The sequence below is a fragment of the Micropterus salmoides genome, unplaced genomic scaffold (assembly GCF_014851395.1).
Source record: "Micropterus salmoides isolate LMB-PRFRI ecotype aquatic unplaced genomic scaffold, ASM1485139v1 Ms_hic_scaffold_1, whole genome shotgun sequence".
Taxonomy (NCBI): Eukaryota; Metazoa; Chordata; class Actinopteri; order Centrarchiformes; family Centrarchidae; genus Micropterus; species Micropterus salmoides.
Genome location: NW_024040040.1, coordinates 57,532,342 through 57,559,345, shown reverse-complemented (window position 1 = coordinate 57,559,345; position 27,004 = coordinate 57,532,342). Strand labels below are relative to the sequence as shown.

General features: G+C 48.6%; 1 protein-coding gene and 1 long non-coding RNA gene across 8 annotated transcripts in view; both read left to right on the top strand.

Annotated features, from left to right (window-relative positions):
• The window catches only part of LOC119897384 (band 4.1-like protein 3), a 28,768-nt gene extending 8,563 nt beyond the window's left edge, over positions 1 to 20,205 (top strand). For 2 of the 7 annotated variants that reach the window (XM_038711070.1, XM_038711043.1), the window contains 16 exons: positions 413 to 565; positions 1,142 to 1,239; positions 1,346 to 1,521; positions 5,907 to 6,011; positions 6,107 to 6,258; positions 6,936 to 6,983; positions 7,086 to 7,115; positions 7,192 to 7,374; positions 8,682 to 8,711; positions 12,859 to 12,954; positions 15,233 to 15,310; positions 16,874 to 16,918; positions 17,020 to 17,118; positions 17,265 to 17,345; positions 17,520 to 17,641; positions 20,029 to 20,205. In XM_038711070.1, coding sequence (XP_038566998.1) covers positions 413 to 565; positions 1,142 to 1,239; positions 1,346 to 1,521; positions 5,907 to 6,011; positions 6,107 to 6,258; positions 6,936 to 6,983; positions 7,086 to 7,115; positions 7,192 to 7,374; positions 8,682 to 8,711; positions 12,859 to 12,954; positions 15,233 to 15,310; positions 16,874 to 16,918; positions 17,020 to 17,118; positions 17,265 to 17,345; positions 17,520 to 17,630 — 1,485 coding nt within the window. In that variant the 3' untranslated portion in view covers positions 17,631 to 17,641; positions 20,029 to 20,205. Of the gene's footprint in view, positions 1 to 412; positions 566 to 1,141; positions 1,240 to 1,345; positions 1,522 to 5,906; positions 6,012 to 6,106; positions 6,259 to 6,935; positions 6,984 to 7,085; positions 7,116 to 7,191; positions 7,375 to 8,681; positions 8,712 to 8,833; positions 10,018 to 12,858; positions 12,955 to 15,232; positions 15,311 to 16,873; positions 16,919 to 17,019; positions 17,119 to 17,264; positions 17,346 to 17,519; positions 17,642 to 20,028 lie in introns of those variants that run through there. The other 5 variants (XM_038711062.1, XM_038711079.1, XM_038711088.1 and 2 more) reach the window with 5 other exon arrangements.
• A 10-nt stretch (positions 20,206 to 20,215) lies between these two features.
• On the top strand, positions 20,216 to 26,833 carry LOC119897729. The gene is made up of 2 exons (XR_005443428.1): positions 20,216 to 20,400; positions 21,061 to 26,833. It is a non-coding gene; the product is annotated as an uncharacterized LOC119897729 (long non-coding RNA).
• Positions 26,834 to 27,004: the final 171 nt, after the last annotated feature.

Sequence of the window (27,004 nt, the reverse complement as noted above, 5' to 3'; positions counted from 1 at the left end):
CCCCTCCCTTTGATTTCTGTGTGAAACGGAGCGACTCATTTGCTCCTGGTCATGAACTGATCTGCCTCCTTTACTTCATGCAGAGTTCAGCCAATCAGAGAGAGGAGGCGGAACGCTCATTCAGGAAATATTGTTTGTTTATATTCTTGATTCATAAGTGCAGCTGATACAAGCAGCCGATTGGCTGCAGTGAGTGATGGACAGTGACGGAGATTCATGTGTCTTTGTGGGCTGTGTCTCAGAGACTGTCAGAGGACAAACTGTGAATCCTGTTTTAGGAAGAAGAAGCTATTTAATCTCTCTGAGTTGGGCACATAGTTCTTAAAGGAATGTAAAATAAAATGTTCCATTTCAGTCATTCACGAGTCCATGGTTTGTGTGTGTGTGTGTGTGTGTGTGTGCGTGTGTGCAGGACTCAGAGGGCGTGGCCATCATGCTGGGCGTGTGCAGTAGCGGTCTGCTGGTCTACAGAGACAGACTGAGAATCAACAGGTTCTCGTGGCCAAAGATCCTGAAGATCTCATACAAAAGGAACAACTTCTACATCAAGATCCGACCTGGAGAGGTGAGACCCCACACACACTTGAGCACCACAGAAGAAGAGTTCAGACATGACCCCTTAATGAAGGACATACGCCAGAGTCCTGTCAACGTGTCCCATTCATCATCCGAGCTTCCTGGCCCCCGCATTGATCCTAGCAAACGGGTTAGGGGTTCCTAAGTTCCCTGTTCCTGTGTGTGCCTGTTGAACAGCAGGACTCAGTGTGGCACTTTATGTTCCACCTGTCCCAGAGTCTGTCTGTCCCCAGTTTGACCAGGTGGGGTCTATCTCTGTCCCCAGTTTGACCAGTTTTACTCTGTGTCTGTCCGCAGTTTGACCAGTTTGAGTCGGTCTCTCTGTCCCCAGTTTGACCAGTTTGTGTCCGTCTGTCCCCAGTTTGAGTCTGTCTGTCCCCAGTTGGACAAGTTTGAGTCTGTCTCTCTGTTCCCAGTTTGACCAGTTTTACTCTGTGTTTCTGTCCCCAGTTTGACCAGTTGAATCTGTGTCTGTCCCCAACTGACTTAAGTTTGCCTCTCTGTCCCCAGTGTGACTCTGTCTCTGTCCCCAGTTTGACCAGTTTGAATCTGTGTCTGTCACCAGTTTGACCAGTTTGAGTCTACCATTGGTTTCAAGCTGCTTAACCACAGAGCTGCAAAGCGACTGTGGAAGGTCTGCGTGGAGCATCACTCCTTTTTCAGGTCAGTGGTTCAGGGTCCTGAGGAGATGATGAAACACGATGCAACGTACAACCACCTGAAACAACACCTATCTGTCTGTCTCTTCACCTTCCTGTCTGTCTCTCAGGTTGGTGTCTCCAGAGGAGACCCCAAAGAAGTTGCTGTCTCTAGGTTCAAAGTTTCGGTACAGCGGTCGGACTCAGATTCAGAGTCGCAGAGCTAGTGCTCAGATCTCCAGACCTGCACCGCATTTCCCACGATGCATCAGCAAGAGGAACATGCTGAGCCGCAGCCTAGACGGAGGTACTCATAATGATCATACTAGTACTGGTCCCTGTAGAAGTACTGGTACCTGTCCGAGGAGTAGTAGTATTGGTCCTTGTAGTAGAATGGTCCCAGTTGTAGAAGTACTGTACCCAGCAGTATTTGTCCTGCTCGTGGTAGTAATTCTGGTCCCAGTAGTCATTTTAATGGTCTACATATCAGTAATAGTTGTCCCAGTAGTAGTAGTAGTAGTAGTAGTATTCCTGGTATTCGTAGTTGCAGTACTTATGCTAGTAATTATAGTCCTGGTCTCAGTCCTAGCAGTCACAGCACTGTTGATCCTGACAACTGATTCATTTGTAGTTTTAGGTCTGGTCACCAATTTTGTAGTTTGGTTTCATTTAGTTGTAGTTCTTGTCCCAGTAGTCATAGTTATGATCCCAGTAGTCATAGTTCTTGTCCCAGTAGTAGTGGAACAGGTTCCAGTAATTTTAGTACCAGAAGTGTCCAACTTGCAGCAGCATTTTGGGGCAATAAAACTATTAAATCGTAATGTTTTTATTGCTGACTATCTTGAATGTGTCTGTATACTTGTCCCAGTAGTCATAGTTATGATCCCAGTAGTCATAGTTCTTGTCCCAGTAGTAGTGGAACAGGTTCCAGTAGTTTTAGTACCAGAAGTGTCCAACTTGCAGCAGCATTTTCGGGCAATAAAACCATTAAATCGTAATGTTTTTATTGCTGACTATTCTTGAACACGTCTGTATACTTGTCCCAGTAGTCATAGTTATGATCCCAGTAGTCATAGTTCTGGTTCCAGTAGTAGTGGAACGGGTTCCAGTAGTTTTAGTCCCAGACTTGTCCAACCAGCAGTAGCATTTTGGGGCTTCAGGATTTAATGGTGTTATTGGTAACTATTCTTGAACTTGTCGGTATACTTGTTGCAGTAGTCATAGTTCTGGTTCCAGTAGTAGTTCTGGTCCGAGTACTAGTGTTCTGTGACAGATCAGTTCTTTCTTGTTCTTGTTGGTGACCAGAGTTTTTAATTGGTCCTCAGCTTCAAGGGCCACGCCCACATCCTCTCTGATTGGCTCTCCAGCCATCACAGCATCCCCCAAAGCCAACGGTGGTGCTTACACAGGTAGAGCTCATTACTGTTGTAACACAGCTGTTGTCTGCGGTAGTACTGTAGTAGTACTGCATTGTGATTGGCCACAGCTCTGAATGCTTCACTTCATTCAGCTTGTCAGGGAATGCTGCCACCTGATTAGTAGAGGGGCTGTGCTTCATTTAGACAGATAAGCTGGGTAAATTTCTGTCCAATCAGATCTTCTGTTTCTGCTGATGTCATCACATGAGGTCAGACATACTGTCAAACTGTGAAATACGTCAGGGACTAATCAGACTGAACAGGACTGAAGACAACATGTACCAACAGACAGGCAGGGAGGGAACGACCGGATGAAACACGTCAGGGACTAATCAGACTGAACAGGACTGAAGACAACATGTACCAACAGACAGGCAGGGAGGGAACGACCGGATGAAACACGTCAGGGACTAATCAGACTGAACAGGACTGAAGACAACATGTACCAACAGACAGGCAGGGAGGGAACGACCGGATGAAACACGTCAGGGACTAATCAGACTGAACAGGACTGAAGACAACATGTACCAACAGACAGGCAGGGAGGGAACGACCGGATGAAACACGTCAGGGACTAATCAGACTGAACAGGACTGAAGACAACATGTACCAACAGACAGGCAGGGAGGGAACGACCGGGTGAAACACGTCAGGGACTAATCAGACTGAACAGGACTGAAGACAACATGTACCAACAGACAGGCAGGGAGGGAACGACCGGATGAAACACGTCAGGGACTAATCAGACTGAACAGGACTGAAGACAGCATGTACCAACAGACAGGCAGGGAGGGAACGACCGGGTGAAACACGTCAGGGACTAATCGACTGAACTGGACTGAAGACAACATGTACCAACAGACAGGCAGGGAGGGAACGACCGGGTGAAACACGTCAGGGACTAATCGACTGAACTGGACTGAAGACAACATGTACCAACAGACAGGCAGGGAGGGAACGACATGGGTGAAACACGTCAGGGACTAATCGACTGAACTGGACTGAAGACAACATGTACCAACAGACAGGCAGTGAGGGAACGACCGGGTGAAACACGTCAGGGACTAATCAGACTGAACAGGACTGAAGACAACATGTACCAACAGACAGGCAGGGAGGGAACGACCGGGTGAAACACGTCAGGGACTAATCAGACTGAACAGGACTGAAGACAACATGTACCAACAGAAAGGCAGGGAGGGAACGACCGGATGAAACACGTCAGGGACTAATCAGACTGAACAGGACTGAAGACAGCATGTACCAACAGACAGGCAGGGAGGGAACGACCGGGTGAAACACGTCAGGGACTAATCGACTGAACTGGACTGAAGACAACATGTACCAACAGACAGGCAGGGAGGGAACGACCGGGTGAAACACGTCAGGGACTAATCAGACTGAACAGGACTGAAGACAACATGTACCAACAGACAGGCAGGGAGGGAACGACCGGATGAAACACGTCAGGGACTAATCAGACTGAACAGGACTGAAGACAACATGTACCAACAGAAAGGCAGGGAGGGAACGACCGGGCGAAACACGTCAGGGACTAATCAGACTGAACAGGACTGAAGACAACATGTACCAACAGACAGGCAGGGAGGGAACGACCGGATGAAACACGTCAGGGACTAATCAGACTGAACAGGACTGAAGACAGCATGTACCAACAGACAGGCAGGGAGGGAACGACCGGGTGAAACACGTCAGGGACTAATCGACTGAACTGGACTGAAGACAACATGTACCAACAGACAGGCAGGGAGGGAACGACCGGGTGAAACACGTCAGGGACTAATCAGACTGAACAGGACTGAAGACAACATGTACCAACAGACAGGCAGGGAGGGAACGACCGGGTGAAACACGTCAGGGACTAATCAGACTGAACAGGACTGAAGACAACATGTACCAACAGACAGGCAGGGAGGGAACGACCGGGTGAAAAACGTCCGGGGCTAATCAGACTGAACAGGACTGAAGACAACATGTACCAACAGAAAGGCAGGGAGGGAACGACCGGGTGAAACACGTCAGGGACTAATCAGACTGAACAGGACTGAAGACAACATGTACCAACAGACAGGCAGGGAGGGAACGACCGGGTGAAACACGTCAGGGACTAATCAGAACCGGAAACAAAGCGGAACACAGACAACTGATTCGGACACTTTTAAAGTTAAACAGGAAGTGAAGCTTATGAAAACACAAGAGGATGAATTTGACAATGTAAAACAGAAAACATGGAATGAATGCAAACTGAAAAACAAAACGTTGTCAAGAACACAGAGACAGGAAGTGACAGATAAACTAAAACAGAAACTATCACTGAACACCTGCATCCTGTGATCAATTACATGATCAGATGAAGAAACTGTTTATCATGTGACAGGTTTAAATAAAGCAGGTGTTTTTCGTCCAGTTCAGCAGTAGATAGCATTTATCTAGAAAGACTGAAGCCCCCGCTCCTCACCCAGTGGGTCAAATTTTGATTTCATGAGCTCGACAAGGAGGTCATCTTAGCATAATTGGCCACTTCATCATTATTAGAATAATTAGCTTCACTAGCACTGTTAGCGTTGGTACAATTGTTATGTTAGTGAGCACTGTTAGCTGTTGTTAGCATTGCTTGTATCTCGGGTAAGAAGCAGCGTGATCCCAGATAATAACACTTGTTTGAGATGAGCCAGACCGGTGCAGACGTCTCACTGACTGCAATGCATGATGGTTAGTGATTCTATCCAACTTGCTCTCATTTTTTATTCTCAAGCACGTTGATCATCCACGGTTTATCTGTCAGGCTAAGTAACCAGTCAGGACATTTACTGGCGGATGGCGTTCATCCTGTCCGCCTCCTTTCAATGATACTTTCCATTGATCCACTTCAGCGGCGACTCTGACGATGTTGCAGTTGCAGCTGCTGGCCATGCGTTACGACCCCTCCTCCCACCGCAGTCTCAACTGTCCTTTGCTTTCGAGGCGTGCTGCAGCTCATCTCAAACAAGCCCAGTGACAGGTCATGGCTTCATGGTGGGTCTGATTGCTGATTGGCTGATTGGCCCAGACTGCCTTGCATGCCCCCTGAGCTCTGATTGGCTGAACGTGCCGTTGCCTTGACAACGAGCCGTGGTGATGCTTTGCTGCAGATGAAGGCCGACGGCGCCACAGTGGTCGCTATAGTTACTGCTGCTGCAGCTGGCTGGTGGTTGCTATGGTTATGTTCACTGTGGTTGCTGACATCACAGTTGATGTGTGTGTGTGTGTGCAGATATGGGTACGGGGCTGTACGGAGCGTCTAAAGCCATCGCCGTCAGTGACCTCATCACCACGGTAACGCCTGAGAGGAGGACAGAGGAGAGGAAGTCGGAGCAAGGTACTGAAAACAACCAATCAGAGGAGACACATTAGGCCAGGTGACTGAGACTGTAAAACCAACTGACACCTCCTTCCTTGTCTCCTGTCTCCTAGTTGAGGAGGTGCTGGTGATGGAGGAGGAGGTGCAGAGGGTGGAGGTAGATAAAGAGGAGGTGCAGCAGCAGGATGAGGAAGAGGAGGAGCAGACCAGAGTGACAGAGATTTCTCAGCAAAGTCCTCCAACTCCTCAGAGACAGGACACCAAGGTAACAAACACCTGTCTCACGTGTCTCACCTGTCTGCTGACTCATAGACAAATAGAAATGTGATAGATATGATCCAACAAAGGTCGAGGTCAAGGGCAGCTGCACTTGGCTGAAGATACTAGAAGACGTTTCGTCCCCCATACAAGAGACTTCTTCAGTTCTGAGTGGGAAACTCAGCTATTTAACCTCTGAGGGGTCGTTAGCCAGGATCGTCGATACCGCTGGTTCGTTAGTGCCCCTGGCTGCGGTAACGACAGTCGTCATGGTCGTTAGAGCCACTCGAGGCCAAGTCTGAACGACCATCGTTGGCATCTTCACCTGAGGCAAGGACGAAACGTTTGTTCAGTTTCCTGGGAAGTGATGAAAGGACAGCCTTGTAGGTGCGGGAAAAGTGGTGTTGCAGACCTCCTCCCCTGTTGAGAGATGGTTTATCTACCCTGGCCTCCTTGACACCTCTTTCAAACCATCCATCCTTCCTGTCCAGAATATGCACTGTGTTGTCCTCAAAACAGTGAGGGACGAAACGTCTTCGAGTATCTCCAACCAAGTCCAGCTGCCCTTTATTTTTACTGTCCTTGGATAACTGTGGCCTAGATGACTGAGAACAGACATCCTGCTAAGCATTTTGGGTTAAAGATGTGAATGTGTCAGACTGAAGATGAACTCTGTGTGTTCAGACCGAGGTGACCGACACCGCGGTGGACGGAGACCTGACGGCGACGGAGGTACAGCCGATCACACCGCCAGTTACATCTGCTCTCACCTGAACTCAGCACGCAGCTACACAAGAAATGTCCCTAACACCAACCTGTGTTTTTGTCTTCCAGTCTGATCAGGATGAAGACCTGAAAACACAGGTAGGACTGATCGTCTTGTTTATGCTGACATGTTGTCTACTGACACTCAGTGTTTGTCTCTGCTGTCGGCCTCCAGGAGACGTTGGGGAGTCCAGAGGAGGAGCAGAAACCTCAGAGCACCATCAGCGCTCTCAGGCGTTCCTTCTTAGAGGGGGGAGGAGGAGGAGGAGGAATGACAGAGTGGGAGAAACGTCTCGCCTCCTCGCCACTACGTCGAGTCGACGACTCCCCGATGATTGAACCTCTGGAACCAGACGAGGTGAGGAGAGCTTGATCATCTGCTCGTGAATACAGTTTTAGACCAGCTGACGTTCAGCTGCTTCAGAATACTCAAACGTTAGGCCAGCCGGCGGCGCCAGCATGGAAACGTCTCCACAAGGCGTTTTATTTTAGCGAACACCAGTTATATTAATAAAGAGCTCGAGTGGTGCAGCTCTGATTTATTTCAGTTGCAGCATTTTGAAGTTGTGAGATTGTGGATGTGTTCAGTCAGTGCGTTCAGACGTCCTCTTAGTGAGTCTGGCAGACCTCTGTCCCGGACCCGTCCCAAAAACTATTTTAACCGAAGTGATCTTAAACCATCCCAAAATCAAAATGTTTCTTTCTTTTGTTATTATTGTTATCTATAGTTGTTAGTTGTTGGTGACGTAATAAAAACAACATTAAAATGTTGATGAAATTGATTTAAAAACCAAACTGAAAAGTTACCTGTTGTGGCACCTTTTCATTTAAATTCAGTGATAAACTTCTGGATTTTAACAGCTCAGTGTTTCCCCACAGAATCTGAGAGGGGCCTCCATCAGACCCACTTGTAGGACTCTAATACATCCCAATAGATGGATTACGTTTACATTTATTCTTTTATCCAAAGCTGCTTACAGCATCTGGAGCAGCGAGGGGTTAAGCGTCTCGCTCAGGGACACGTGAGCCGAACTCCGGGTCTTTCGCACCAAAGGCCTGCGTCTTATCCACTGCACCATTACCCCCCACTGATACTGCAACATTCATTGTGAACTGTCCCCATTCAAAATGAAACTTCCATTTGAATATTTCTAAATGTGTATTTGCATGATGATATTAATTCAGTTTGTAATATTTTCACCCACCACATGACTACACACAGCAGAGTTTGGGAAAGTCAAACTGATGTCAGAAGGCCCCGCCCGCTCATGGTCTCGTCGACCAACGTGTGGACGTACCTTTAGAGGTAAAGAGATGACCGGCCTAAACAGGCAGTAATTTGTGCGCTGTGACGACGCCACATATCCGTAACACGCCCGCACCGCGGTACCGCTGGTTTCAGGTTCTACCACTAACTGAAAAACGACCTGGGGGAAACACTGAATAGCTGCTGCAGCTCAAAATAAAAGCACATAAGCCGTCGGTCGTTGGTAGATCAAACAAATGACGTGTAGTTGATGTTACTGGATATTTTTTATTCTGTTTGATATAAATAAATTGTTTCATAGTAGTTTCAGTTTTGTGTGAGAGGAATTAAAGGCCGGTCCCAAATACATCAGAGTTTCAGGGTACATATGATTCTGTCTCTGTCTGTCTCTGTCTCAGGCCCTCCCATTGGACAGCAGCTCAACAGCGGTAGGTCCACAGAGCTGTCAATCAGCCACTAAAATCATACTGGTGTTACTGAGCTCACCTCTCCTGTCACAGGATTGGTTAGTCTGAATGTGTGTTTGATGTTGCTCACCTGTGCGCTCCAGGGGGGCGTAGTCATAACAAACCGAGCTCCTCCTCAGCCAATCAGGGAGAAGACCTACACTGTGGGGAGGTGCTACGACACCGCCTCTGGCAGGGTCATCACCATGACGACCACAGATGACCACTCTGATGTTATCATGACGACAGGAAGTATTGAGACGAGTGGGCAGGTCAGAATCATCCCGTTGTCCAATACTGATGATGTCATCACAGGGGGACCGTTGATCACGATTCGTGAGGTGAAAACACCAACCTCCCCGTCTGAGCCACCTTCAGCGATCTGTGACTTCACCAGTGATGTCATCTGTGCGGATGACACCAGAAGAGGTGGATCTAGAAGTCTGGACCTCCATGGGGGCGGAGCCTCTCTGATCTCACCACTGACGCCCCTCCTCCTTCCTAAATCCCCACTGGGCGAGCTGAACCTTAGCCCCACCCTCACGCCAGGCCCCATGACTGGCAGGACATCACCCTCCATGGCCAGAGTGGTATGCTGATTGGCTGGTTGGTGGTCGGCATGGAAACGAGCATGAGGAGCAAACACGGCGACCCGGCAGGAACACGTTAACCCCCGCAGTGCTGAAACAGCGAGTGTGGCTGGTGGCTCGTCTGAGCCGGTTCAAACTGAACACTTCAGCTCTGAGAAACTGCAGGTGGAGCTCAGGTGGAGCTCAGGAGGAGAGCAGGTGGAGAGCAGGTGGAGCTCAGGAGGAGAGCAAGTGTAAAGCAGGTGGAGCTCAGGTGGAGTTCAGGTGGAGAGCAGGTGGAGAGCAGGAGGAGTTCAGGTGGAGTTCAGGAGGAGAGCAGGTGGAGCTCAGGTGGAGCTCAGGAGGAGAGCAGGTGGAGCTCAGGAGGAGAGCAGGTGGAGAGCAGGTGGAGCTCAGGAGGAGAGCAAGTGTAAAGCAGGTGGAGCTCAGGAGGAGAGCAGGTGGAGAGCAGGTGGAGCTCAGGAGGAGAGCAAGTGTAAAGCAGGTGGAGCTCAGGTGGAGTTCAGGAGGAGTTCAGGTGGAGAGCAGGTGGAGAGCAGGAGGAGTTCAGGTGGAGTTCAGGGGGAGAGCAGGAGGAGAGCAGGTGGAGCTCAGGAGGAGAGCAAGTGTAAAGCAGGTGGAGCTCAGGTGGAGTTCAGGTGGAGAGCAGGTGGAGAGCAGGAGGAGTTCAGGTGGAGTTCAGGGGGAGAGCAGGAGGAGAGCAGGTGGAGCTCAGGAGGAGAGCAGGAGGAGAGCAGGTGGAGCTCAGGAGGAGAGCAGGAGGAGAGCAAGTGTAAAGCAGGTGGAGCTCAGGTGGAGTTCAGGTGGAGAGCAGGAGGAGAGCAGGTGGAGCTCAGGAGGAGAGCAGGTGGAGCTCAGGTGGAGTTCAGGAGGAGTTCAGGTGGAGAGCAGGAGGAGAGCAGGTGGAGCTCAGGAGGAGAGCAGGTGGAGCTCAGGTGGAGAGCAGGAGGAGTTCAGGGGGAGAGCAGGAGAGCAGGTGGAGCTCAGGAGGAGAGCAGGTGGAGCTCAGGAGGAGAGCAGGTGGAGAGCAGGAGGAGAGCAGGTGGACAGCAGGAGGAGAGCAGGTGGAGCTCAGGTGGAGCTCAGGAGGAGAGCAGGTGGAGAGCAGGAGGAGAGCAGGTGGAGCTCAGGAGGAGAGCAGGTGGAGCTCAGGAGGAGAGCAGGTGGAGAGCAGGAGGAGAGCAGGTGGACAGCAGGAGGAGAGCAGGTGGACAGCAGGTGGCGGTGTTTCTCCTCCTGCAGTGAGACACCGTGGACAGCAGGAGGCAGTGTTTCTCCTCCTGCAGTGAGACCGTGGCCAGCAGGAGGCAGTGTTTCTCCTCCTGCAGTGAGACACCGTGGCCAGCAGGAGGCAGTGTTTCTCCTCCTGCAGTGAGACACCGTGGCCAGCAGGAGGCAGTGTTTCTCCTCCTGCAGTGAGACACCGTGGCCAGCAGGAGGCAGTGTGGAGCTGCAGTGTTCACTTTGAACTTCCCTCAGCTTCTCCCTTCACCTCCTCCCAGACGCCATTTTGTTTTTCCTCCTCCTCTCATCAACGAGCAGGTTTTCATTGTGTCGTTCAGTTGTTACCCAGTGTTCATCACTGGGTTTTGATTGGTTTCTAAAACCTAAACTCAGCGTTGCTTCTTTTAATCATAACGGTTTTCATGTTTATTACTTACAGCCGTGTCATTAATACAAAGAGTTTTAGGCTGTTAGGCTGCAGACCTGGTCCTGTTTTTTTCCAGTCTTCCCAAAATGCCTCAGTAAAGGTCAGATGAGCTCGTTCTCTCCTCTCATTGGTCAGCATCCGTGCTCCACCTCATGTTAGCTGCTAGCAACTGTTGATTCCACACATCAAATCCCATGATGCAAAGCTGGCAGGCTACAGGAGCCAGGTTTAGGACCAGTTGTAGTCTGGACAGATGGAGATCTGATCTCACTCCCCCAGAATCCATGTGTGAGCAGACCCAGACCGCTTCCCTCAGAGTCTCGGGGAGGTCATTTTAATCCAGTTTCCATTTCTGTGTTCTGATCTGAGCTAACTAGGCTCTTATTTTGTAGCTTTGTGCCTGCTGTGTTTCATCACTTCCTTCCTTTTGTGTCATTCTTCCTGTTTACAGGTCAGGAACTTCTATCACAGTTAATAATCTCTACTGCACATGTGCAACACAACTCGCCACTTGTTACTACCTGACAGATCACAGTGGATCCCAGTAGAACACAATAGAACACCGTGGAACACAGTAGATCCCAGTAGAACACATTGGAACCCAGCAGAATCCAGTTGAACATATTGGAACACAGTAGATCCCAGTAGAACACATTGGAACCCAGCAGAATCCAGTTGAACATATTGGAACACAGTAGATCCCAGTAGAACACATTGGAACCCAGTGGAATCCAGTTGAACACAGTGGAACACAGTAGATCCCAGTGGAATACAGTAGAACACCAGTGGTACACAGCGGAACCCAGTAGAACACAGTGGAACCCAGCGGAACATAGTGGAACACATTGCAACACAGTGGATCACAGTGCAACACAGCGGAACCCAGTAGATACCAGTAGAACATATTGGAGCACAGTAGATACCAGTGGAATACAGTAGAACACCAGAGGTACACAGCGGAACCCAGTAGATTCCAGTGGTACACAGTGGAACCCAGTAGAACTCACTGGAGCACAGTGAAACACAGTAAAAAACAGTGGAACCCAGTTGTTCCCAGTGAAACACAGCGGAACAAAGTAGAACCAAGGGGAACACAGTGGAACCCAGAAGCACATATTGGAACACAGTAGATCCCAGTGGAATACAGTAGAACACCAGTGGTACACAGCGGAACACAGTAGATCCCAGTAGAACATATTGGAACCCAGTAGATCCCAGTGGAATACAGTAGAACACCAGTGGAACACAGCGGAACCCAGTAGAACACAGCGGAACACAGTAAAACACAATGGAACACAATGCAACACAGTGGAACCCAGTAGTTCTCAGTAGAACACAGCGGAACCCAGTAAAACACAACGGAACATAGCGGAACCCAGTAGTTCCCAGTGGAACACAGTGGAACATATTGGAATAGAGTAGATCCCAGTGGAATACAGTAGAACACCAGTGGTACACAGCGGAAACCTAGTACAACACAGTAGAACACATTGCAACACAGTGGAACCCAGTAGTTCCCAGTGGAACATATTGGAATAGAGTAGATCCCAGTGGAATACAGTAGAACACCAGTGGTACACAGCGGAAACCTAGTACAACACAGTAGAACACATTGCAACTGTAATAGAATGATGTTGCATACATTTATTTGTCAACTGAAAACTGTAAAACCTGTTTATACCCCACACCCTCCCTGACCACGCCTTATTTGACCACGCCCTCTGCATGGCTGCAGCTTCGCTGTCAGTTTCTATTGAGAATCAAATTGAGATTTTATTTATTTGTGTGTTATTACTTTAAACGCTAAAGAAATCTGAGCTGTGGCAGTGACCTTTCCTCTGTTTGTCTTTCTAACCTTGTTTGTTTGTTTGTTTGTGTGTGTGTGCAGCCTAAACCTACATTCGATGAAATGTCTCCTGAGCTGAACGCTCTGCTGAAGTCCGCCAGGGAACAAAAAACCTTTAGAGAACACAACCTGCTAAAGGTGCCAGTCTACCTGTCTGTCTACCTGTCTGTCCAACTGTCTCTACCTGTCTGTCCAACTGTCTCTGCCTGTCTGTCTACCTGTCTGTCTACCTGTCTGTCTACCTGTCTGTCTACCTGTCTGTCTATCCTAAAGGCTCAGTCACAACAACATTAAAAATGGGGAATTTGTTCAGCTAATTAATTAATTTTAATGGAATCACCTCGATTGGTTTAGATCAGATTCACTAGTGGTAGTGAAGTACATCTCTGTCGTTATCTTCTATTCAATTTCATTATATTTTGCGTAGAATTTCCTAATATATATAGCAATATTTTAACGTATATGATGGTATATACTATTCTGGCATGACGGCAGGGTAACATGTAACATTAAAGCATTCACAGACACGTGTACATTCATATCAAATTCACTCATCCTACATGTAACACATGTACATTTCATCCCAATCCCCACCCTTTACCCTCTTACTGTGGTCAGAGAATATCTCTATCAATTCTTTCCAAATCTTTAAAGTAGGAGCCTCAGATTTTTCCTCTCACAGTGATTGTGAGAGATTGTACCCGATATAGCACACATCGGAGGTGGAGCAGATGCAGGTCGATTTATTTTCACATTGGAACACGGACAACTGACTTAACGGGTGGTGATGAAGTAGGCAGAGATGAAAAAAAAACAGGAATCAGCCTGGCACAGAGAGAAAACTGCTAGATCCACATCAAGGCAAGGGTCTTCACAGGACAGCAGTCCCAAACAGGCCAAAATCCAGAAACGGGCAAGGGTCATAAAGAGAAAGCAGTCCTAAATAGGCCAAAATCCAGAAACGGGCAAGGGTCATAAAAGGAAAGCAGTCCCGAACAGGCCAAAATCCAGAAACGGGAAAGCAGTCCTAAATAGGCTAAAATCCAGAAACGGGCAAGGGTCATAAAAGGAAAGCAGTCCCGAACAGGCCAAAATCCAGAAACGGGCAAGGGTCATAAAGAGAAAGCAGTCCTAAATAGGCTAAAATCCAGAAACTGGCAAGGGTCATAAAAGGAAAGCAGTCCCGAACAGGCCAAAATCCAGAAACAGGAAAGCAGTCCTGAACAGGCCAAAATCCAGAAACGGGAAAGCAGTCCTGAAAAGGCCAAAATCCAGAAATGGGCAAGGGTCATAACAGGCCAAAATCCAGAAACGGGCAAGGGTCATAAGAGGAAAGCAGTTCTGAACAGGCCAAAATCCAGAAACGGGAAAGCAGTCCTGAACAGGCCAAAATCCAGAAACGGGAAAGCAGTCCTGAAAAGGCCAAAATCCAGAAACGGGCAAGGGTCATAACAGGAAAGCAGTTCTGAACAGGCCAAAATCCAGAAATGGGAAAGCAGTCCTGAACAGGCTAAAATACAGAAACGGGCAAGGTTCCTAACGGGAAAGCAGTCCTGAACAGGCCTTTAGACCTTCAGACTAAAGACACAAACTGCATGCTGCAACACAATAACTCTGTCACACGAAACCATAGATATCTACACTCAATGATCAACATTGATCATCAACCCTAAATGTTTCATTCAAATTTGAAATGTAATTTAAAGATAAGAATCCTTTACAAAAGAGTTAATTATTATAATAATAATAATAATAACTTGTGTTTTTATAGCGCTTTCACAGGACCTAAGGGCGCTTTACACATAACTACAGAGACAGAAAAAAGTCATTCAGGGTTGAATGCCTTTGTAAAGAGGTGGATTTTTAGGGTTTTTTTAAAGGTGTCCAGAGAGGGACCCTTTCAGATCTCTGTGGGGATGGATTTCCAAAGGGTGGGGGCTGCGACGCTGAAGGCTCTGTACCAAGTTCAAACAAAACATGTTCTCAATTCAACAGTTTCTTGCGTTTAAGTGACAAGTACTAGCCAATCACAGCACAGTAAGGCGGGACTTGTCAAAACTGTCAGGAACAAAAACCCTGTACACCAGGGGCGAGTTCAATCTCAAAACGTTTTGCAACATTTTGCAGCGTTTTCAGATTGAACGACATGTTTCCTTGTAATGTTGTCCAACGTTCCACAACAGGCTTCAAGGTATCTTTTCTCCCATTTGTTGGGCGTGTCAGAGGTTTTACCTAATCAGGTGCGCCAAGTTTGTGAACACAGCCGTGTTAAAAAGGCAGTAAAATGCAGTGCGCTTGCGTACAAAACAGGGTGTTCAAGGCACCACTGTTTCCGTTGAGAAAAACATTTTGCTATGTTTTGTCAACGCTGAACTCGCCCCAGATTCATTTGGTCCTTTCTCTCTTCCTGTTTTAGACGTCAGAGAAGGTGGAGACAGTCTTCTTAATGAAGGAGCCGTGTGACCAGGACCAGCCAATGGTGGACCAGCCTCAGGTAGCAGCAGGAAATCTTGTAGGCCCACCTCCTGTTAACCCCCCGCCCCCTCCACCAGGGACCTGCATGACGCATGCTGATGATGTCACATGGGAATGGGCCACTGATGATGACAGTATCAATGCTAATGATGCAAACAAGGTTAATAGTCCAGCAGATAAACATGAAGTCAGTGATGATGATATCAGCGAGGACGAGCCTAGTAGCCAGGCCAGTGAAGATGATGCCAGCGATGCTAGCGAAGATGCTATCAGTGTGTTAGCTCATGTAGCAGTGGAGGAAGCCATGGAGGCTGCAGTCAGACAGGCTCAGAGCCCGGGCGCTGATGATGTTAATCAGGATAGCATTAATGCTAATTTTGCAGTTAGCCAGAGTGAGCAGGAGCTAACTAGCATGGAGGCTAACAAGACTAACAACAGCCCCTGCACCAGACCCTGTTCTGTTCTGGGCTCTCGACCCACTGGGAGTCTGTCTCAGTGTTACCATCACGACGAGTTCTCCGACGCCTCTGACGAGGACGAGGGAGGGTGGCGGTTCGGAGAAAACTCCCCTCCTCCTTCTTTACGCCGCCAGACCTCTGGGCGCTCCCCCTGCTCAGCCAGTCAGAGGCAGCCATCTGACCACAGTGATGATGACGACGACGATGAGTCCAATACACTGCAAGAGGTAACACCTCCGGTTGAACCTGCCCCCGAGATTCCTACCCCAGTGACACCTACCCCAGCGAAACCAACTCCGGTAAAACCTGCTCTCGTGAAAGCCACTCCAATGACTCCCACCCCCAGTTAATCCTGCCCCAGATACTCCCACCCCCAGTGAATCCCACTCCAGTAAAACCTGCCCTCGTGGAAGCCACTCCAATGACTCCTACCCAGTGACACCTGCCCCAGATACTCCCACCCCCAGTGAATCCCACTCCAGTAAAACCTGCCCTTGTGGAAGCCACTCCAATGACTCCTACCCAGTGACACCTGCCCCAGATACTCCCACCCCCAGTGAATCCCACTCCAGTAAAACCTGCCCTCGTGGAAGCCACTCCAATGACTCCTACCCAGTGACACCTGCCCCAGATACTCCCACCCCCAGTGAATCCCACTCCAGTAAAACCTGCCCTTGTGGAAGCCACTCCAATGACTCCTACCCAGTGACACCTGCCCCAGATACTCCCATCCCCAGTGAATCCCACTCCAGTAAAACCTGCCCTCGTGGAAGCCACTCCAATGACTCCTACCCAGTGACACCTGCCCCAGTGAAACCAACTTCGCTATAACGTGTACTCGTAATTCCTACCCCAGTGAATCCTGCCCCAGTGAATCCTGCCCCAGTGAAACCCATCCCAGTTGTCCCAGTCAAACAGCTTGTCTTGAGAATGTGTTGAGGATCCTGATCTTCATATTAAAGAGGTGACATGAAAGCAGTGCAACGGACCTGCAGAGTACCAAAGCTTTAAGAACGGAGAAACAGACTGGATTAAACTTCAGAACGTCAGAACCTAATCTGGAAGTTGATTTTAAAGTTGTTTTGAGTTTATGTGACTGTAAGTTGTCTCTCTGTGTCTGTCAGGAGGTCCCAATGATGAGAAAGACACTCACATATGAAGCTCCAGGGGTGAGGACATCGATACCAAACCAATAACTGACCTCATAATTACTTTGATGAGCACTGAAGGTAACAGAAGGTAATGACAGAAGGTAATGTCTGTGTTTCAGACGCGGGTAGACTCTGATCCTCCTGCAGGTTTGCTGCTGAGCTCCCAGACCTTCACTGCAGAGACCTCCAACACCACCACCACCACACACATCACCAAGGTAACACCATGACGCCATTCAGACGTGTTTGAGTCCATCTCTTCTTAGAAACATGAGAATGTTAGAAGTGTAGAACAAGACGTAGAACCAAGGAAACAATCAGACAGAAGAACCAATAAAGGTGTTTAATCTGACTTTCTCTTTAGACAGTGAAAGGAGGGATTTCAGAAACCAGAATCGAGAAGAGGATCGTGATTTCTGGAGACACAGAAATCGACCATGACCAGGTACCTGTCTGACACGTCACAAAAACACTTCATATTAACTTTGTAAAAGTGACAGCACACAAATGGGATTAACCCAGGACGGAACTGGACAGACCTGGAGCTCGAGGGTTAATCCTGAACAGGACGTGGACCTGTACCTGGACCAGGTTTCTCACCCTTGTATATCTCTTGAAGGCTCTGGCGGCGGCGCTCAGCGAGGCGCGGCGACAGCATCCTGAGCTGTCCGTCACGCGAGTCGTCGTCCATAAAGAAACAGAGGTCTCTCCTGATCATGTGATTGATTAGTGACATCACAGGTAACAGGGAGGGTCAGGCCCCATCCCTCAGGTGGAGTCTCAGGCTGGATGCTGATTGACTGACTGGTGCATGGTAGCATTCATATCATTGTTGGTGCTTTTCATCACGCTAACTTCCTCGCATCCTCTCTCCTCCCGTGATGCGGAAATCGCTTGCCCATCCGACCATCACGGAGGATCTCCCAATACTTAAAATGCACGTCGAGGAGACGAGGAGGCTTCTGGAGGAGCTTAGAGCGAGGAAACACGGGCGTATCCCACGCCAAAGTCTTTTATCAAATGATGTGATGCATAAATGTGATAACAGAACACAGATAGATGAGCGCCGTCTCCTTTTGTGTGACAAACCTAACACTTTATATCTATCGGTCTATCAACCTACCGATGACAGATACTGTAAGGTTCTTATGTGGACAGTGGTACCAATCAATCTGGCAGGTGAACCAGCAGCTCGTCATAAGTAACTGATGGTCCTTAAAGTCTGACGCTGTGGATCCAAGAGCTTGAAGACGCAAGGAGACACGTAGCATAATGAAACGCGTGTTTGCAAGTGTTTGTCTTCAGGAACAGGAAGTTCAGCTAAGAGAGACAAAAGGCCCAACCTCAGTGGCCACACTCAGACTTTAAGGCGTTCCGGCTGAGTCCGTCAGGGTTTAGGCCTGTCCCACTGTCAAAGTGCCCGAGGGCTCTCTGCAGAATCTTTGAGCCCTTTATGCACACTTTCCATAAGTCCGCATTTCTGCAGACTTTGCTTGAGGGAATTACCCACAGTTCATAGTGTTGCGAGATGAAACACCAGGGGAAGCACGGAGGCGAGAGGAAAATCACGGCAAACCCCCTTCTCAAGACCATGGTCAGAACAGAAAGTTTTCACATGAACACACAGCTCACTGAAGGTTCGTGTCATCAGAACTGAGCTTGTCTCATGATGGCACAGTCACCTCTCGTCCACTCTGAAGGACCTGTTAATCAGGTCCCTTTAGGGCCTCACTGGCCGTGAGGAAAGCAAAAAGCCTAACATAAATAGTTAATAGTAAATAGTGAGCAACATGTTTCCTCTGGCAGTTTAGCTCAGAGGTTCTGATTGGTCAGGAGAACACAGTAAGAGAGAGAAACCTTCTGATTGGATCAAATGTTTGGGAGTAACTACAGAGGACAGGGAGGATCTGTGCTGATTGGCTGGTGACAAATTGACACGATTGACCAAAAATGATGTCAGGAGGAAATAAACAGCCTTCCTGATCACTCAGCTGATCGGCGATGAATAATCATCGTTTTAATATGGCCGACAAACAACATGTGTCTTCTAGGTCTGTGTAGGAAAAATAGCTGTTTATATCTATTTATACCCTAGCATTAACTGTTGGCCATTAATGCTATGCTAACATGCTATGTTAACATTATTCACTGTCCTCTCAAGTGTGACATAAACACCTGTGTCCACCAATGCTTTACATTCATCATTATTATTGTTATAATAACAATAATAATAATAAGGAACAACGTTCAGGAATCCAGAAACTTTTGAGAGGACAGTAGTGACATTAACATGCTACGCTATGCTAACACTCTGCACCATGTTTTGAAGCTTGCTGTGCTATGTTATGCTAATTAGGTTGAGCATGCAGTTTTCCTGGCTAGCTCAATATAGCCTCTACCTCAACTAACAGGTAGCTCCCCCTGGTGGTCACATTAATTCTGACCCCAAAAAATAGCAGTATGGAGGGTTTAAATGGCAAAACTGAATTAATAAATACATTAATAATTTTCTTATCTAATTAATAAATAAATTAATAATAAATACATAATTATACAATTTCATGCTTAATAAATATAGATTCATTGTTCAACTATTTAATTAAATTTACTTACAATAATTCAACATGTATTTATTTGCAGTTACACTATAAATAAATAAATATATGAATTAATACATTAATGAATAGACAAATTAATAAAATATACAAATATATTAACAAATGAATAAAAACATAATCAAATTTATATATTTGGCTCCTTTAATTTGTGATTATTTATGGTGACATTTAAGCATTAAATAACATAATTATTTATTCAATTATTTAAGCATTTATTATGTAATTATAAATGTATTAATATAACAACTTCATGATATGATTATTGATGTATTTAAATATTTAGTTTCAGCTCTTATAACCCTTCTTTGCGGTGAGATCTTTAGAACAAAATAAAGTATTTACAGGAATCACTGGACTCGATGATAATTATGAGGAAAAAATCAGAATCAAAAGTTATTTGAAATAGTTGGTTTACTTTTTTGGAGGTTGGCAGCATCACCACCAGAGGGCGGCGTCACCACCAGAGGATGGCGCCTTTTTCTCATGATGACTGTTCTGTCTCTGTTTCAGGACTGAATGTAGAAGACTGTGCTGGATCATGGGAGGTGTAGTCCAGAGCCAACAATGTCACTGTTTCCAGCAACACCCAGTGGACTTTACACACATGCATGTACACCTGTATACACACACACACACACACACACACACACACACACACACACACACACACACACACACACACACAGCAGCACCTGTCTGGGGGTGGGGGGGTGGGGGTGTAGATGAGTTAGCTTAGCATTTAGCATTAGTTCCACAACATAATTCATGTTGGCATTTCAGACTGTTCTGTAAGTAAAGGAATAATTTGTACAACCAAGACATGTGAGAGGCAGACAGGTGAGAAGTAGACAGGTGAGAGGCAGACAGGTGGGATACAGACAGGTGAGAGGCAGACAGGTGAGAAGTAGATAGGTGAGAGGCAGACAGGTGGGATACAGACAGGTGAGAGGCAGACAGGTGAGAAGTAGATAGGTGAGAGGCAGACAGGTGGGATACAGACAGGTGAGAGGCAGACAGGTGAGAAGTAGATAGGTGAGAGGCAGACAGGTGGGATACAGACAGGTGAGAGGCAGACAGGTGAGAAGTAGATAGGTGAGAGGCAGACAGGTGGGATACAGACAGGTGAGAGGCAGACAGGTGAGAAGTAGATAGGTGAGAGGCAGACAGGTGGGATACAGACAGGTGAGAGGCAGACAGGTGAGAAGTAGATAGGTGAGAGGCAGACAGGTGGGATACAGACAGGTGAGAGGCAGACAGGTGAGAAGTAGATAGGTGAGAGGCAGACAGGTGGGATACAGACAGGTGAGAGGCAGACAGGTGGGATACAGACAGGTGAGAGGCAGACAGGTGAGAAGTAGATAGGTGAGAGGCAGACAGGTGAGAGGCAGACATGTGAGAGGCAGACAGGTCAGAAGTAGACAGGTGAGAAGTAGACAGGTGAGAGGCAGACAGGTGAGAGGCAGACAGGTGAGAAGTAGATAGGTGAGAGGCAGACAGGTGAGAGGCAGACAGGTCAGAAGTAGACAGGTCAGAAGTAGACAGGTGAGAAACAGACGGGGTGCTGCTGTGAAGCCATCAACATGTTCCCATAGCTACCAGAGCAGATTAACACCAAAACTTGACCTACTGCTGTATTTACCCCCTACTTCAACAAGCCCCGCCCTCACATGCACCTGACACCCGACAGGTTAAAGCACACGTCTGTTTGGTTGGTTGACTCAGGTGTATTTGCTCCTGATTGTGACGGGAGACAGCAGCTTTATGAAACATTCAGCAAACAGTTTGCATCTGTAATGATAACCTGTGACTTTATCTGTCTCACCTGGTGAGGTCACCTGTGACTTTACCTGTCTCACCTGGTGAGGTCACCTGTGACTTTACCTGTCTCACCTGATGAGGTCACCTGTGACTTTACCTGTCTCACCTGGTGAGGTCTCATCTGATGAGGTCACCTGTGACTTTACCTGTCTCACCTGGTGAGGTCACCTGTGACTTTACCTGTCTCACCTGATGAGGTCACCTGTGACTTTACCTATCTCACCTGGTGAGGTCTCACCTGATGAGGTCACCTGTGACTTTACCTGTCTTACCTGGTGAGGTCTCACCTGAGGAGGTCACCTGTGACTTTACCTGTCTCACCTGGTGAGGTCTCACCTGATGAGGTCACCTGTGACTTTACCTGTCTCACCTGAGGAGGTCACCTGTGACTTTACCCGTCTCACCTGGTGAGGTCTCACCTGGTGAAGTCACCTGTGACTTTACCTGTCTCACCTGGTGTGGTCTCACCTGAGGAGGTCACCTGTGACTTTACCTGTCTCACCTGGTGTGGTCTCACCTGAGAAGGTCACCTGTGACTTTACCTGTCTCACCTGGTGAGGTCTCACCTGGTGAGGTCACCTGTGACTTTACCTGTCTCACCTGATGAGGTCACCTGTGACTTTACCCGTCTCACCTGGTGAGGTCTCACCTGATGAGGTCACCTGTGACTTTACCTGTCTCACCTGGTGTGGTCTCACCTGAGGAGGTCACCTGTGACTTTACCTGTCTCACCTGGTGAGGTCTCACCTGATGAGGTCACCTGTGACTTTACCTGTCTCACCTGATGAGGTCACCTGTGACTTTACCTGTCTCACCTGGTGAGGTCACCTGTGACTTTACCTGTCTCACCTGATGAGGTCACCTGTGACTTTACCTGTCTCACCTGGTGAGGTCTCACCTGATGAGGTCACCTGTGACTTTACCTGTCTCACCTGATGAGGTCACCTGTGACTTTACCTGTCTCACCTGGTGAGGTCTCACCTGGTGAGGTCACCTGTGACTTTACCTGTCTCACCTGATGAGGTCACCTGTGACTTTACCTGTCTCACCTGGTGAGGTCTCATCTGATGAGGTCACCTGTGACTTTACCTGTCTCACCTGGTGAGGTCACCTGTGACTTTACCTGTCTCACCTGATGAGGTCACCTGTGACTTTACCTGTCTCACCTGGTGAGGTCACCTGTGACTTTACCTGTTTCACCTGGTGAGGTCACCTGTGACTTTAGCTGTTTCACCTGGTGGCTTTACCTGTCTCACCTGGTGAGGTCACCTGTGACTTTAGCTGTTTCACCTGGTGGCTTTACCTGTCTCACCTGGTGAGGTCACCTGTGACTTTACCTGTTTCAACTGATGAGGTCACCTGTGACTTTACCTATCTCACCTGGTGGCTTTACCTATGTCACCTGGTGAGGTCACCTGTGACTTTACCTCTCTCTCACCTAGTAAGGTCTCACCTGATGAGGTCACCTGGTGGCTTTACCTGTTTTATCTGGTGTGGTCTCACCTAATGAGGTCACCTGTAACTTTACCTGTCTCACCTGGTGGCTTTACCTGTCTCACCTGGTGAGATCACCTGTGACTTTACCTGTCTCACCTGGTGGCTTTACCTGTTTCACCTGGTGTGAGCTCACCTGGTGAAGTCTCACCTAATGAGGTCACCTGTGACTTTACCTGTCTCACCTGGTGGCTTTACCTGTTTCACCTGGTGTGGGCTCACCTGGTGAAGTCTCACCTAATGAGGTCACCTGTGACTTTACCTGTCTCACCTGGTGGCTTTACCTGTCTCACCTGGTGAGATCACCTGTGACTTTACCTGTCTCACCTGGTGGCTTTACCTGTTTCACCTGGTGTGGGCTCACCTGGTGAAGTCTCACCTAATGAGGTCACCTGTGACTTTACCTGTCCCACCTGGTGAGGATCTTTGGTTCTGACATTCCGGTGCAAACTGTTTCTCCTGTGAAATGTAAAATAGCATGATGCTAACACTGTAACCACTCACTGTATAGAAGCTAATGCTGTGTCTCAGTTCACGCCTTCATACTCACACTGACAGTAAAGTGGAGTGCACTGTAATGGTGAACAAACAAGCAGCAGATGTTTTGGCGGGTGACAATCACGATCAGTTGTTAATGATAATAGTCCGCCCAGTTACAGTTCGCCAATACTGAAGAAGACGAAGAAGAAGCGGTCAAATGTTGCTACGTCACTTCCTGTTAGCTCACAACGGCCGTATTTGATTTGAGATGACGCTACCCTTGAAACTCACGTACCACGCAAATAAGTACACAGTGTGTACTACATGTTAGTGTACTAAGGAAAGGATGTGAACTGAGACACAGCTTAAAACTCAGCTCTGTATTTACCCATAATGCAATAGTAATGTGCCATTCTCTCATCTCGCCATGGAAACCCTTATTATGAATTATTTTACTCACCTGTCTGTGTATTTATTGTTTTTTGTCTATTTATTTATTTATTTGTTTGTCTGTAATCCCAAACAGACTGACCCCTCCCTCTGGTGTCACGTTACAGACTGACCCCTCCCCCAGTGTCACGTTACAGACTGACCCCTCCCCCTGTGTTTGTTACTGATTGACCATTCCCCCTGGTGTCACGTTACAGACTGACCCCTCCCCCTGTGTTTGTTACTGATTGACCATTCCCCCTGGTGTCACATTACAGACTGACCTTTCCCCCAGTGTCACATTACAGACTGACCCCTCCCCCAGTGTCACGTTACAGACTGACCCCTCCCCCAGTGTCACGTTACAGACTGACCCCTCCCCCTGTGTTTGTTACTGATTGACCATTCCCCCTGGTGTCACGTTACAGACTGACGCCTCCCCCTGTGAATGCTACAGATTGACCACTCCCCCTGGTGTCACATTACAGACTGACCTTTCCCCCAGTGTCACATTACAGACTGACCCCTCCCCCAGTGTCACATTACAGACTGACCCCTCCCCCAGTGTCACGTTACAGACTGACCCCTCCCCAGTGTCACGTTACAGACTGACCCCTCCCCCTGTGTTTGTTACAGATTGACCACTCCCCCTGGTGTCACGTTACAGACTGACGCCTCCCCCTGTGAATGCTACAGACTGACCCCTCCCCCTGTGTTTGTTACAGATTGACCACTCCCCCTGGTGTCACATTACAGACTGACCTTTCCCCCAGTGTCACATTACAGACTGACCCCTCCCCCAGTGTCACGTTACAGACTGACCCCTCCCCAGTGTCACGTTACAGACTGACCCCTCCCCCTGTGTTTGTTACAGATTGACCACTCCCCCTGGTGTCACGTTACAGACTGACGCCTCCCCCTGTGAATGCTACAGACTGACCCCTCCCCCTGTGTTTGTTACAGATTGACCACTCCCCCTGGTGTCACATTACAGACTGACGCCTCCCCCTGTGAATGCTACAGATTGACCACTCCCCCTGGTGTCACATTACAGACTGACGCCTCCCCCTGTGAATGCTACAGATTGACCACTCCCCCTGGTGTCACGTTACAGACTGACCTTTCCCCCAGTGTCACGTTACAGACTGACCTTTCCCCCAGTGTCACGTTACAGACTGACCCCTCCCCCTGTGTTTGTTACAGATTCACCACTCCCCCAGTGAATGTTACAGACTAACCCCTCCCCCTGTGAATGCTACAGATTGACCACTCCCCCTGGTGTCACATTACAGACTGACCTTTCCCCCCGTGTCACGTTACAGACTGACCTTTCCCCCCGTGTCACGTTACAGACTGACCTCTCCCCCCGTGTCACGTTACAGACTGACCTCTCCCCCGTGTCACGTTACAGACTGACCTTTCCCCCAGTGTCACATTACAGACTGACCTTTCCCCCAGTGTCACGTTACAGACTGACCTCTCCCCCCGTGTCACGTTACAGACTGACCTTTCCCCCATGTCACATTAAAGACTGACCTCTCCCCCCGTGTCACGTTACAGACTGACCTCTCCCCCCGTGTCACGTTACAGACTGACCCCTCCCCCCGTGTCACGTTACAGACTGACCTTTCCCCCAGTGTCACGTTACAGACTGACCTTTCCCCCAGTGTCACGTTACAGACTGACCCCTCCCCCCGTGTCACGTTACAGACTGACCTTTCCCCCAGTGTCACGTTACAGACTGACCCCTCCCCCCGTGTCACGTTACAGACTGACCTCTCCCCCCGTGTCACGTTACAGACTGACCTCTCCCCCGTGTCACGTTACAGACTGACCTTTCCCCCAGTGTCACGTTACAGACTGACCCCTCCCCCCGTGTCACGTTACAGACTGACCTTTCCCAGTGTCACGTTACAGACTGACCCCTCCCCCCGTGTCACGTTACAGACTGACCTTTCCCCCAGTGTCACGTTACAGACTGACCTTTCCCAGTGTCACGTTACAGACTGACCCCTCCCCCCGTGTCACGTTACAGACTGACCTTTCCCCCAGTGTCACGTTACAGACTGACCTTTCCCCAGTGTCACGTTACAGACTGACCTTTCCCCCAGTGTCACGTTACAGACTGACCTTTCCCAGTGTCACGTTACAGACTGACCCCTCCCCCCGTGTCACGTTACAGACTGACCTCTCCCCAGTGTCACGTTACAGACTGACCTTTCCCCCAGTGTCACGTTACAGACTGACCTTTCCCAGTGTCACGTTACAGACTGACCCCTCCCCCCGTGTCACGTTACAGACTGACCTTTCCCCCAGTGTCACGTTACAGACTGACCCCTCCCCCCGTGTCACGTTACAGACTGACCTTTCCCCCAGTGTCACGTTACAGACTGACCCCTCCCCCCGTGTCACGTTACAGACTGACCTTTCCCCCGTGTCACGTTACAGACTGACCTTTCCCAGTGTCACGTTACAGACTGACCTCTCCCCCGTGTCACGTTACAGACTGACCTTTCCCCCGTGTCACGTTACAGACTGACCCCTCCCCCCGTGTCACGTTACAGACTGACCTTTCCCCCGTGTCACGTTACAGACTGACCTTTCCCAGTGTCACGTTACAGACTGACCTCTCCCCAGTGTCACGTTACAGACTGACCTTTCCCCCAGTGTCACGTTACAGACTGACCTCTCCCCAGTGTCACGTTACAGACTGACCTTTCCCCCGTGTCACGTTACAGACTGACCTTTCCCAGTGTCACGTTACAGACTGACCCCTCCCCCCGTGTCACGTTACAGACTGACCTTTCCCAGTGTCACGTTACAGACTGACCTCTCCCCAGTGTCACGTTACAGACTGACCTTTCCCCCGTGTCACGTTACAGACTGACCTTTCCCAGTGTCACGTTACAGACTGACCTTTCCCAGTGTCACGTTACAGACTGACCTTTCCCCCGTGTCACGTTACAGACTGACCTTTCCCCCAGTGTCACGTTACAGACTGACCTTTCCCCCGTGTCACGTTACAGACTATATTATTTGTTTGAGGAATTGAACATGTCTTTTACCCACTAAATAAAATGAATGAAGGACCTGACTTCTTTTCTCTGTGGTGATTCAGAGTCCGTCTGTGGACGTGTTTTATATTTAGTCAGTATGTGACGCGCTCACACACAGGATGCTACCGGCTGTAGTACAAAGTTCACAGGTTCCTTTCTTTGTGTTTGTTTTTTTTTTACTTCATCTCAACATCATGATCAGCTGAACC